This window comes from Mesoplodon densirostris, chromosome 4, assembly GCF_025265405.1.
Source record: "Mesoplodon densirostris isolate mMesDen1 chromosome 4, mMesDen1 primary haplotype, whole genome shotgun sequence".
NCBI lineage: Eukaryota > Metazoa > Chordata > Mammalia > Artiodactyla > Ziphiidae > Mesoplodon > Mesoplodon densirostris.
This window is the reverse complement of record NC_082664.1, coordinates 180,161,516-180,175,641: the sequence shown is the minus strand read 5'-3', so window position 1 is coordinate 180,175,641 and position 14,126 is coordinate 180,161,516. Positions and strand designations below refer to the sequence as shown.

Genomic DNA, 14,126 nt, shown 5'->3' with positions numbered 1-14,126 from the left:
AGTGAGAGAGAGGCATGGACATATATACACTACCAAACATAAAATAGATAGCTAGTGGGAAGCAGCCGCATAGCACAGGGAGATCAGCTCGGTGCTTTGTGACCACCTAGGGGGGTGGGATAGAGAGGGTGGGAAGGAGGGAGATGCAAGAGGGAAGAGATATGGGAACATATGTATATGTATAACTGATTCACTTTGTTATAAAGCAGAAACTAACACACCATTGTAAAGCAATTATACTGCAATAAAGATGTTAAAAAAAAAAGGCATGGAGATTAAAAAAAATGTTATGGAAAAACCTGAACGAACTTTTTGGCCAACATAATAATAACTAGGGGCCAAAGAGAGCTCTTAATCTAAAAAAGTTCTGAAAATAAAAACTATTTGTCAAAATGAAAAAGCATTAGGCTGTCAAATGATCACCACCTTGGACTGCCAAACCAAAAGAGCTACCCAAATGGAACTCCTCCAGGGCAGCCAGTTCCTAGGGGTCAGCAGCCAACCACGTCCACTGCGCATGCTTGGACCCAGGGGGCATCTTGGTGCTAAGTGCTCACATCACTGGGAGAGAAAATCAGAGAAAGCAGGACAAATATGGCCTCTTGCTTCTTTATCAATTCTGTGGCAGACAGGATGTTGGCAAATATCCAGAAACTGTAAAAGGCTTAAATGTACTTGTTCCCCATCCCTTCTCCAGCAGCCCATCCCCATGCCTGCCACACCATGGCAGCTGCCTTCTGAGGCCAGCAACCTCACCTGCCAGGAGCTGTGGACACCAAGGACACTAGATGGACACCGAGTGAATGAGCACGGACTCTACAGGACAATTTCCAAACTCTGCTTAAACACGACTCCTGAATGCAAATAGGAAACCAAATGACTAAGCACTTGGGTTACTAACAGAAAATGTAGAATAGAAAGAAGGCCACAGAGATTATCTGTTTATTCATGAACAAACAGTTCCACAGAGGGGTCATTTTTACGTGCTTACTCTTCGGCAGAGCAATAGACGCCACTACACTGCTCAGAGATTTGCTTACTTCTCAATTAACTCAAAGTAAAAACAAAAAGAAATTTCTTATAATATTTTTCAGAAAGAAAAGAGCATGGGTAGATATTTACTTTGTTTTCTTTTTTATTTCCTAAATAAGATCATAACTCTTGCCTTATCCCCAACTTGAAATGAAATGTGGAAAAGCTCTACCTGCCAATATTTCAACACTGACTTGTTTTCTGCCAAGAACCACAAAAAGAATTCAACAGCGTGTGCCTGTGTTGCCAGGAATAATGTTAGTTTATCTGAAAATTGTTCCCTTCTGCACATCTCTATGACCCAGGTTCTAATTTTGTTATGGCAAGAATTAGCTCTTTGTGGTTAAGAGAGGGAATCAATTACTGTGTTTCTCTGCTGGGTAGCTAAGCCCAGAATGTGGTAGACCAGTTAGAGAAATGTGAGTATTATATTCCTGAATTTTTTGTGTGTGCTATGGTTTGACACTTTTCTTCCAGAGTCTGGCAAGCTGCTGAACTTGTCAAAGGTTCTCAGTGCAAGCCTGGTTGATTTACTGTAGAGTGTGTTCCAAGAAAGCACATGGTAGCATTTATGGAGTGAAATGAACATTTAGGAGAGTGCCACACAGCGTTCCAAGGTCTCTCTTCTTTCTTATCTTTTTTGAGGTATATCATTTTTTTCCAATAAATGATTTTGGAAGTCAAAGAACCTCAGAACCAAAAGGGAACTTAGAAATCATCCAGTCTACATCTTTCCCCAATGACATCGCATAAATTCCTACACACAACAAATATGCATTGAGCATCTTCCATGCTACATACCAGTCAACATGTGACTCTGCAGCACCCATTTCAGTACCTTCCAACAAAAGCATTTTCACAGCCCTTTAAAAAAACTCACGAAGCATCCCATCCAATTAGTTCTAATTGTTAGAATAACCTCCTAATTTTGAGCCTACATTTGTTTCCCTGTAACTGCCACTCATGGGTTCTAAGTCTTCCTTCTTTAGTGGGACGATCCTTCAAAGTTCACATCCTCTTTTCCAGGCTGTGAAACCTAGGGTCTTTCAAACTGTCCTCACTCGCTGCTGGCTGTGGTTTCCAAACCTTCACCAGTTTAGCTGCTGTCATCTGAAAGGCCCGCAGTTGGTCAACATCATTTTTAAAGTAACTAATTTAACCTAATATCTACTTCAGGTAACGTGGCCCCAAAAAGACCATGCGAAAGGGATCAAGTACCTTTCTCTTGACCACAATATAACGAATTTTACAATCTGCTATATGTAAGTGGTGTGATTCTTCATCCCGTTCTTCAAAGCTCTGGCTTATCCTTATGTTTTATCAAATTTTTTTTCTCAATTTGTTCAAAGTTCATATTGAAAAATTAGTTTTATTGCATTATAAATTCTATATCAAGTGACTAGAAGAGCAGTAAATGGAAAATGAGCAATTTTTAATTTTATTCCTGGAACTACTCTTCTTCTTTGACTCTTTGGTGAAAAAACTGGTTTGGCAGAAACAGATGGAATTGAAGCTGGAAGACCCAGTTTGATTCCCAGTCCTACCCCTTACCCTCTAAGCTCCCTGATCTAAGTCTCCCTGAGCACATTTCCTCATTCACAAGGGACTAATGATTCCTGCTTCATAGACTTGTTATGAAAATGGAAAGGCAATTTACATATAAAACGCTCAGCATAAGGCCTACAACTAATAAAATAGCTCCCAGTATGTGCTTGTTTTCCCTTCCTAGTCTTTACTCTGGAACACCAAAAAATCATTTACTATAAGCAATATTCTACCATTTTAGGGAAAAAAGTTACATATTTATGTGCATCACTGACTGTACAACGGCCCACACACCTTGCTCTTTTTCATTGTGTATGGACGCCAGATTTCCTCCAAATCCTATGCAAGCTTTTCGTGCCTCTTGCCAATTTTTTCTTTCTTCTTCAACAAATCCAAAGATTTTGAAACACTCGGATGGAAGGAGAAAAAAATCATAGGGATTACATAAAGATAACAGTATTTGCTCTAAAGAAATCAAAATGATCCATGAAGATTAGAGCTAAATATACATTTGCTCACAACCAAATAGAAATGCAAAAAATTGTTAGTTTTATTACCCATCAGCTTTCTTTGCAAAGTTTTTTCTCCCTTGGGACAAAGGGCACAACTATTTGGGTAATACCGTCAACTCTACTATCAATTCCCACAGAGAATTTAACATGGAATTTCCACATATTCTTGCCTAAAATTTTTTAAAGTGATGAGGCAAGCAAACATTAACTTGAAGCTGAAAGATTTGCATTGCCACTCTCCACACTAGTCAGTGATGTGACTACAACTAAGTTTTCTTAGTACCTTGTAATTATAAAAATTCCAACCTTCCTTACAACCTCCTGGGACCGAGGGTGTGGTAGGGAAAGCCGTGGCATTGATACTACTGTTATGGCGTTGACAAATGAAGGCATTTGGAGAACCACAGTTAATGTCATTCCAGAACCCTGATAAAGAACAGAATAGTTCAATTAGATTTACATGCTTAAAAACAGTTTTTTTAAAAAACTTTTTTAAAAACACTTTTTTTAAAAAAACACCTTTGTATTGAAGTACAGTTGATTTACAATGTTGTGTTAGCTTTGGGTGTAAAGCACAGTGACTCAGTTATATATATCAAATTCTTTTCCATTATACGTTATTACAAGATATTGAATACAGTTTTCTGTGCCATACAGTAGGTCCTTGTGGTTTATCTATTTTATATATAGGAGTTAAAAACACTTTTTAAAATGTGTTTAGTTTATAATAGCCAAGACATGGAAGCAACCTAAATGTCCATCAACAGAGGAATGGATAAAGGAGTTGTGGTACATATACACAATGGAATATTGCTCAGCCATGAAAAAGAATAAAATAATGCCATTTGCAGCAACCTGGATGGACCTAGAGACTGTCATACTGAGTAAAATAAGTCAGGCAGAGAAAGAGAAATATCATATGATACTGCTTATATGCAGAATCTAAAAAAAAAATGATACAAACGAACTTATTTACAAAGCAGAAACAGACTCACAGACTTAGAAAATGAACTTATGGTTACCGGGGTGGGGAAGAGGGAGGGGGATAGTTAGGGAGCTTGATATTGACATGTATACACTGCTATATTTAAAATAAATAACCAAAAAGGAAAAAAAAAAGATAATAAAAAGCTTACCCCCCCAAAAAATAAATAAATTTTAAAAATGTGTTTATATTTTATAAGGATTCTCAAAAATGGTTTATACTACAAACATCATTTTTACACGAGACAAGAAAGATCTATGTGATACCCTTTTGCGCTTTCACTTAAACCAATAATAGTTCAACTTTATAGAGAGTTTACTATGAGCAAAGCACATACTAGATGTTGCAGGTTATTATCTAAATAGCCAGTAATTGCTAATAATAATAATCTAATAAACTTTATATACGAAGCATTTGCTTAGTGTTTTAGATGTATTATCTCAATCTTCTCGACAACTGATACATTCTGTTATTATTCCCATTTTACAGATAAAGACATAGAGATAAAGGAGATAGATAAACATTCTGGATATTTTCCTCATTCAGAACATGAAGAAATGTTTCATAAAATGAGAAGAAGTGAGAAGATTGTGTCATTTAATGAGAGTAAATGTTAAGCATCCATTCTCCTTACAAATTGAACAGTTATGTTGCTAAAATTAGAATTCTCCTTCATTCTCTCTCCTTTTCTTGTCTGATTTAAGCACACAACTTGCTACTTTTAGCCTAAGGCTGTAGCAAACGACACATCACACCACAAGGCAGATTCAAGAAGATTGTGATCTTGTCTACCTGAATTTGAATACATGGTTACACAGTTTTCATCATCATTTGCAAAATTGGGTTCACCTGTGGCCCAAGCCACATAATCCACTTTGCTTCCGTCCATCCAACTGGAAAAGAAAATTCAGCCGTTTAGCAAAAATCCAGTCAGAAGAGTTGGCTACAGCCTACTGGTGGGAACAGGCAAGTCAATCAAGATGAAGACAGCACAGCATGCGAAGCAAAGAGAAGAGAGGTTTCTAGAGAGAGCAGCAGGAAACCCCCAAAGGTCATCGGTGCTCCCCCGGGGAACTGAGATCTCCTGTAGTAACTGGATGCCTGGCTCGTCTGCCTTCTTTTCTCTCCCTGGAAGAAGTACTTCTAGTCTTGATGTGAGAGAATAAATGGAGATCCCAGTTACCCTGGAAGTGGACCAGAAGTAAACATCCTCCGATAGGACTTCTTAGGCATGAGTCCCACAAAACAAAACCACCCACAGAGAGACGGAGAATACAGTTTCTCACTGGGCCTCTTCTCTGATTTTCATGTTTACTCTGGTTTCCCCTAAGGTAGGTGAGCCAATACTCATTTTCATAAATTACGGAAATTCGGGGGCCGTTCGTTAGCTGCAAGGAGACCAGGAGATCAACGAATTCGACCCTCTCATTTGGAGGATGGTTAAAATGGATGCTTGTCCAAAGGAGCATCAGACATTTCTGATCTTTAAAAATAATGAGAGTGACTTTGGGTCTTTCTTGCCAAAAATGGCAATAGCGGTCACATGGAACGTATGTGGTTAATACATCTACGCAGGAGCCAGGAAGACATACTTGCTCTTCAAACTTAGAAGAACGTGGGTACTAATGAACAAGGAAAGAAACCCCCCAAAATGTACTAATTTCCTCCCTCCTGCAGCTTTTGCTGGCCCCTGAACCTAATGAAAAACAGTATAGTCATTCCTTTGAAGGGAAAGCATTTCAGGCAGTTGAAAGAATATTTCAAAGCAGGGCTCCGAAAGCAGCAAGAGGGGCAACACGAAAGGCCCCTTTGGTTCTAGGCACCAAGGACAGTCCAAATGGGAATAATTTTTCAAATAAGTTCAATATTCGTATCTGTATAATACATCTTCCTAGCAGACGATTTACTAACAGTTGATGACCTCCTGAAGCAAAGAGAGGTGACATTTTGTAAGATTCAATCAGAGTCTGAGTTGTTTGAGATTTATAACATTGAAATATTTAACAGGATTTTTAAAAATTGGTTTTTGTTTTTAAGACGCTTTGTAGATTGAGAGCCCAGCAGGATATTTTTTACATTCATTCAGCAGAACCAAAGTCTGAAAATCACTTTTTGGTGCTCATCAGAGCACTGTCCTAAGCAAAGTTGTTTTATTTTGATTTACTTACGTAAACTTTTTATCCAAGCTGATCAATAAACCAATAAAATATGCTGGCTGTGCATCATTCCTGTTTACCTAGAACATGGAAGTTTACATATAGTTCAATCTGTACTTATATGATAAGCAAATTCTTAAATAAAAGCTACAGATTAATGAGGCAAGCTATTTGGGGACTTTTCTAAGGAGGCATTCAGACAGAAGCTTTGTTGTATATTCAATGGTTTTCATAGAAATAAAAGGAAAAATATGCACATTATATAAAAACCTGCGTTTATATAGCAAATACCTTAAGACATTCTCTGTAACATCAGATGCCATTAGTAATTAGACACTATTAAAGACGTTCTTTAAAACAAAGTAGCCATTTGGGATTATGTGTCTAAGCAAAGACTTCTTCACCCACATATATACTGGTGCAGTATTAGGAAATATCCTGAGAATTTCAAACCATGGTATATCTGCGAAGATGGAGATAAATCATGCTACACTCCAATACCTTTGTGATCAAATGAATTTTTATTCTTTCGTTACTGTTGAACTTATTTTTTTCCTTCTCTCCCTCTTACCTCCTTTCTGGAAAACAATAAAGATGCCATGAAGATTTTTAAAGAGAAAGATCAAGCCAAGGACGCTTGGAAAAAAACCAATTATACCTTGGCTGTTAGCTGACAATTTTGGCACAACCAAAAAAGAGTTTTATATGAATAACCAAGCTGTACTATCTATTAACCAAGAATCTGGTTAAGATTAAGACATAAATTATAATCAACTTGCACTAAACACAAAGGGTCCAGGATTGATATATAACAACTAGTTAAGAATGATAATCTTTGAAAATCAAATGAGTGAACTCAAAGCCATCAAGTCTGGATTCTCCCAAACCCCAGGCTAAACACTGTTTCTGGGTTCTCTGATTCTCCACTGAATACTCCAGCAATCAGGTCATTCACTTCTGCGATGGCCAATACCCAGCACCCCTGCCCTGACCCCTGACCTTAGGAGGTTCAAATTCAGCACATAATTGGAAAAGGCACCATGGGGTAGCAATCATAGACATTGTCTTTGCTTAGCACATGTCACTGTTCCATTCTTAAATTAATCATATTCTTACATATTTCCATAGAAACTTCTTTTCACTTTCACTTCGGATAGAAACAAGATCACCAAAATTCCTCTTGCAAAATTCTCGTGCCTTGTCCATGGTTTCCTTCTCTTTGCTAAAATAATACTGGTAGTCTTTGTAAATAGCCCACCCATCGTCAGTGACTGGTGGATCTGAAAAATTCGTGAAAAAAAGGTGATGAATTTTATTTAGACAAATTCAAGAATCTGGTATGTACGCTACACCAAAGTGAAAAAAGCAGAGTAGCCCTATCAGAGGTATCTGAAACGCTGAGAGCTCAGAAGGAGAAGGAAGTTGATGCCAGTACAGACTGAATCACCTAAATCCAAATATCTACTTTCCACTAACTCTGTAAAAACTAGTTACTTTTCTTCTCAGCTAAGTTCCATGGATCATTATTGGGTAAAAGAACTCCCAATGTTACATTCATCAATAGGAGCTGGAATGATTGACATACACGCACCCATGATGTTTTAGGTTCAAAGAGTGGAAGCTGTGAGAAAGCAGCTTTCATCTTAATCTAACAAAGAACTTGTAAAAGATGGACTTGGGTGCTTCAGTGTGTAATTGAAGAACCAAGGAATTCAGGTACCAGGTGGGCTCCGAAGGCTTTTTCCCAACTATGGAATTCTATGGTTCTGTGCTATAGTAGGCTGAGTAAAAGCCCCAAAGATGCCCAGGTCTTAATCTCTGGAATCTGTGACTGTTATACAGAAAAACGTACTTTGTAGACATGATTAAGTTAAGAACCTTCAGATGGAGAGATTACCCTATATTATCTGGGTGGGCCCTAAATGTAAATCATAAGTATCCTTACAGAGGGAGATGTGAGTACAGAAGAAGGTGGTGATGTGACAAACAAAGGAAGATGCTACACTGCTGGTTTTGAAGATAAAGGGAGGGGCCGTGAACCAACAAATGCAAGGAATGCAGCTCTAGAAGCTTGTGACAAGGAAGTAGATTCACCCTTAGAGGCTCTGGAGGGAGCATGGTCCTGCCTATCCCTTGATTTCAGCCCAGGGAAACTGAGTTCACACCTCTGACCTCCAGAATTGTAAGGGAATAAATGTGTATAGCTTTAAGTCACCAAGTTTGTGGTAATTTGTTACAGCAGCCATAGGAAACTAATACATGAGGGCCTTGGATTTGATTCATGAAAGCTGAGAAGTGATATTAACATGCCTTATGTCTGTGCATGGAAGTATCTGTCTGGAGGAGTAAATCCAAACTTTCATGACATTCTCAAAGATACTAAGAACCTCTTCTCTCCACCTTCCTAGGGTAAGGTTTTTTGTTTGTTTGTTTTTCCATTGAGAAAGGAAAGAGGAAAAAAAGGAATCGATTTCTATCAATATAGAAATCAGGAAAAAAAGGAAACACCTACTGTCTTGAGGAGCTGGGGTTGGCTCAGGCTTTGGTGTTTGTCCTGGAAAACAAAAGAAAATTAGGTATAAACAGTGCTTGAACTTGTGCTATTACATATCCTTCTTGTTTCACTATTTTCACGGGTCAATATAGCTAAAAACTTAACTGTTCTCTCTTTCTCTTCCTCCCTCCCAATCTTCAATTCTCCTATCAGTTGTAGGGAAGAAGAATAAAGAGAAACAGAATTAGGAGTTAAGAGTTAATCAGATCAGGTCCAGCAATACCACCAGAAATTGGAAGACAGTTTTTTAGGCCCAAAAAGTAATGTCATAAAAAAGAAAGGAAATAACATGAGTTTTGGAATCAGAAAGTCTAAGTTCAAATCCTAGTTTGGGGTTTAAATGTCTTACCCTTAACTTTCTCAACTGCAAAAAGGAGTTAGTCACATATGTAAAGAGATGGGGTAAAATATGAGAGTTACTTGTATTTAGAAAGTGCTCAATAGATGTTAGTTTTACAGTGGTGCATCTTATAATGAGCTGTGAAAGTACCTCAATTTTCATTATTTGAAACCATTAAATACGAACTATTTATTTACAAAATATAGTTTCTTCAAAAAACTTATTTTGGGGGCTTCCGTGGTGGCACAGCGGTTAAGAATCTACCTGCCAATGCAGGTGACATGGGTTCGAGCCCTGGTCCAGAAAGATCCCACATGCCGCAGAGCAACTAAGCCTGTGCGCCACAACTACTGAGTCTGCGCTCTAGAGCCCGCGAGCCACAACTACTGAGCCTGCGAGCCACAACTACCGAGGCCACACACCACAACTACTGAAGCCTGTGCGCCTAGAGCCCATGCTCCGCAACAAGAGAAGCCACCGCAATGAGAAGCCCATGCACCGCAACGAAGAGTAGCCCCCGCTCGCTGCAGCTAGAGAAAGCCCGCCTGCAGCAACAAAGACCCAACACAGCCAAAAATAAATTAAAAAGAAAAAAAACCTTATTCTTACTAAATGTTGGTTTTATGAAACATTACATAAAATATTTTTCTTTCCAAGTAGTTACTAATACTTGGACTTTGCTGGAATCCGATAAAAGGACTCAAGTTACTTAGCTTTTGGTTTAATGAATTTACCATCTGTAAGAACAGAGCTACTAATAATACAAAAGGAAATTAGTCTTTGGTAGCTAAGAGACTTTTAAAGAAAAACTGGCCACTATTTATTCCTCCATTCTGAAAACATTGTAAACACTCCTCTAAGCAAGAGTAAGGAAAATAAGCAGACAGACAGTAGGAGAGCGACACAGTATCTTTAGCGATGGAGCTGGAACAGTAGCCAAGGATCCCCGACAGCAGGGGGCGACGTGGTTCCATTTATCTGTCCACAGAGGAGGAAGTGATACATATTTTGGTTCAAGGGTGGACCTGTTTGTTTATCTGAAAAGAATCTGACTTGGACATGGGGAACTTTCTGAGTCACAAATCATGACGGATAAGTATGCATTGATCATTTGAGGCCATCAACAACATGGTGGGTCTTACAGCATCAGGGGCCTCAAAATGGTGCCAGTTCTTTGATTGAACATTTCCTTGAGAAATCCATAAACAGCATATTCAGACTGAGGGAAACTTTCACCTATTGGATGACTAACATGGGTAAGAGGGTAGAAATGCCCAGACAGAAACTGCACCCTCATTACTCTGCTTACAGGGTAGAACACCTACCCACTCCTGTGCCTATAGGACCTGAGCAAGACCCGCAGCTCGTGGGAATTATTTTGGAGGACGTGACTCTGGTCCAGGATTCCCGGGTGGCCTTTTGATCTTCTGTGCCTTTGGAACATTTATCTGTGCTCAGCGACTTCATTCTTATCCTGTGAAATGATGGCCCCTGCCAATTCCCTTATTTTGTTATTTTGTTTGTTTGGTTCCACAGATAAAGGGAAGATATTGGGATCACTGGAGGTTAGTTCTCCAATCTGAGATAAAGGAGAGGACAGATCATCATACCTTTTCGTATGTGGCAGATCCAGTTGTTAAGATGTTCACAGTTAATATCGTTCCAGGACATACCAGGGTCACCTTTCAACTCACCACAGTACTCAACATTTTGATAATTATTAGGTTCTCCATAAGCCCAATTTTCATATGAAACCTATGTTAGAAACATTACATTACAACCATTAGCCATTTTTATCAGGCCAATGCCAATCAACCATCCAAACACAAAAGGAAAGATGTTTACATTTTTTAATCGCTTCAGTTTTTTTCCACAATAGGTTTGCTTTGCAAACAAGTTTTATGAACACAGCTGGGAAAGAAATAGCTGTCATTACATGGAAACTTCTGAAGTCAAATAGAGTATGCTATTAAGTATTATAAAATTTTCTTTCCCCCTTATTAAATAGAATGGATCCAGGGCCATGAAAGTGGGATTTGTATACAGGAAAAACCTGGCAAAAAGTTCCACTTCTCAGTATTGGGAGTTCCCCAATTTATAACTCATTCTTAAGGGATAATATTTCATTGTGATACTGGAAACTTTCTTTTTACTAGAGGGGTAGGAGAGAGAAATATAATTAGTTCTCCTTACAGAAGAAAAGACTTATGAAATGTTACTAAGGAAGCTACCAAACGTTGCCAAAGTGAACAGTGGAAATAAATGGAGGGCTGGGATTAGGCCCTCTACGGAGTTCTCAGAGTGGAATCATAGCCCACAGGGTTTTAGAATAAGCATCATGATCTATTTTCCAGAGATCTAAATATAAAATCCACGTTAACAATGGAGCCATCAAATAATCCACCCTACGGAGCACCTTGAAAAGCTGCTGATGGGTTGGGACAGGAGGTAGAACTGATAGTACACAAAATCACTTCCTGTGATGACGGCCAGCACGCGCCACAGCCTCTCCCTTCCCTGTTCCTGAGAATGGAGAAGTCTGACAAAGCCTAATGGTTTCTAATGGAGTATCCAAAGTTGTTGCCATACCTCCTAGTCTATAAGAGGTCATACAACACGCAATTTTTAAGAAGTTTAGCCACTTGCATACCAATTTGGCATGAGAGAATGAAGACATTATTTTATATCAATTAGAGGAATGAGTTTCCTAATTTTTTTTTTCATGCAGTCCACCATGTTCCACCTTGGGTGAACAGGAGAAATGTACTGGGACAAGGGGCAAAATAAGGGTTCTAAAATAGCATTCATTTTGCGTAGGAAAAGGTCTCTAGCTCTCATAATAACCCATCTTACCAAAAATTTGGAGTAAGCCAGAAGGTTAATATCAAAATAAATGCATGATAAAGTAAGAAAATGATCTGTTAAGTCAAATTACTCACAGGAGATCCATCACTCCAAGTAAAGCCCTCAGAAGGACTTCCATATGTCAGTCCCAACCAAAACAGTTCGTGGTAGCTTCCACTAGCTCTGCAACATACAAGACATAAAGGTAGCTTATGAACCAAGTTTGGTTACCTCTGAGTCCTAATCAAATTTGAAAATGACCCCCAAAACATAAATTAGTTAGTACACAGGTAAAGGGATTCAATGACTAAATGTAAGCTTTATGCAACAGTTGTGCATTTTGGTACAACCTGTAAATATCCTGAAAACAAGCTGCTGTTTGAAAGAACTGTAAAGCACTGGAAGGTACTCATTCATTTATTCATTTAATAATATGTACTGAGTGTCTTATACGTTTATAGAGCAATTCATCACAGGATTTATATCTATAAAGTTAAAGCATTTAGAAGTGAAACGAAATCAAAAAGTGCCCACGGATTCAGGATATGATATATGCATCCAAAGCAGCATAAGGAGCCAACAATTTTGGAAATATGAGAATTTTCTCAACATCATTAACACCCAACGGGTCAAAGGAAGGAGTATTGTATAGAAAAGCTACTTACGTTATTAATCGCCATATTGTTTGCTGTTCTTCCTTATTATTGATACTAGCTAGATCTCCACCCAGAGCTCTACAAAAATCTCGAGATTCAAACCATGTTTTCTTCTCATGTTTTCCTTTTGTAAACAGCTAAAGGTGATACAGATTCAGAATTTATTTTACACTTCATAGCTTATCAAACCAAGAGAAATAATCTACTTTTGATGAGATTTCATTTATAGAAAAGCAAGACATTACAATGGCCCCAAACAATGTAATTCTCTTGGCTGAAAATCAATTTGTGAGTGAATATTTCGGTAACAAAATTTGGGGGATGATTTTGTTGAGAAAACCTTAGAAAATGAACTTCTTTTATAGAACCTGGAGAAGTCAGATTAAAAGCTTTAGGCGTATGGGTTTGGCATACAGCTTCTTGTAGAAGATTGGATTAATTTGGTTAAGTGTAAAAAGTGGCATTGAGATGGAAGAGAATGAAAAGAAACTTGATATAGAGAAAGTAAACATGAATTTAAAAAATTTAAGGGTAATAACCTCTCTAAGATTGAACCACAGTTTGTTATCCTGTTTAGCTTAAACAGTGAATAACCCGGCAGCCTTCCAACACTTTGTTGTTATGTTCTTAAAACTGCCTTTTCCTTTTTCCTTATGGATGTATATTTTAACAATGATTGGAGAACGTGTCATGACTGATACTTATCGGGGAGAGCATCTATAAAGATGGGATATAAGTGAACCTAAAGCTAAGATTTATAGAATTTAGAGAATATGTCATATTATCCACAGTGATAGTATGGGAAATATCCATCAGGATGCAAACAGTAAAGGAGTTCATTGTATCCACCAACTTTTATAATTTTCATTCATTATTTCTCATGAGGCGTGGCCCCCACCATTGCAGGCTTGTAGAAAAAGGGATTTGCTTCCAGTGGACTATGGTTGCCCAGTTGTCATAGAGCAACACAAGGCAATCTTCACCTTGACCTTACTTGAGTTATTTGGATACAGGTAACTTGAGCAACTTTCCACTGCAGTAATTCTCAAGACTCCTGTGAATATCTCAACTTGTTAGATGGTGATATAAGATTTTATTTTCTTCAATCAATTTATTAACAGCTGAATTTTATTACTAATTCTCACATCTTAATATGTACAAAGTTGGTCTATATGTTTTCAAACAAACCCTACCCCAAGCACCTCTAAAACCATAATTTCTAGGGAAGCACATATTTGGATTCGTTGTACATCCACCTGGATAACATCTTCTGGAACCCCTGGTTCACTTCCCAGCTCTGGAGAATTCTGCTCCTTCTCTCAAAAATTCTGCAGCTAATCTCCATAGCCTGCCACCCTCAGGTGGATGGCTGTGCATAGGCCGAACCTGGCCTTTGTGCAATAACTCAAAAGTTTCCAGAGGCAGCAATCAAATACCTGATTGGCTTTGTATTAGTTCTCAATCCATTTGTAAAATCCTCTCCTGTCTTGGCTCAATATGTT

The 14,126-nt window shown here is 38.3% G+C and overlaps 1 protein-coding gene across 1 annotated transcript in view; it reads right to left on the bottom strand.

Moving 5' to 3' along the window:
• The window catches only part of MRC1 (mannose receptor C-type 1), a 93,328-nt gene that overhangs the window by 25,518 nt on the left and 53,684 nt on the right, over nucleotides 1-14,126 (bottom strand). Inside the window, exons 13-21 of the mRNA XM_060096158.1 lie at nucleotides 12,634-12,761; nucleotides 12,064-12,151; nucleotides 10,735-10,879; nucleotides 8,743-8,784; nucleotides 7,347-7,510; nucleotides 6,243-6,310; nucleotides 4,867-4,967; nucleotides 3,373-3,515; nucleotides 2,872-2,986 (exon numbers count right to left, since the gene is read on the bottom strand). Coding sequence (XP_059952141.1) covers nucleotides 2,872-2,986; nucleotides 3,373-3,515; nucleotides 4,867-4,967; nucleotides 6,243-6,310; nucleotides 7,347-7,510; nucleotides 8,743-8,784; nucleotides 10,735-10,879; nucleotides 12,064-12,151; nucleotides 12,634-12,761 — 994 coding nt within the window. The remainder of the gene's footprint in view (nucleotides 1-2,871; nucleotides 2,987-3,372; nucleotides 3,516-4,866; nucleotides 4,968-6,242; nucleotides 6,311-7,346; nucleotides 7,511-8,742; nucleotides 8,785-10,734; nucleotides 10,880-12,063; nucleotides 12,152-12,633; nucleotides 12,762-14,126) is intronic.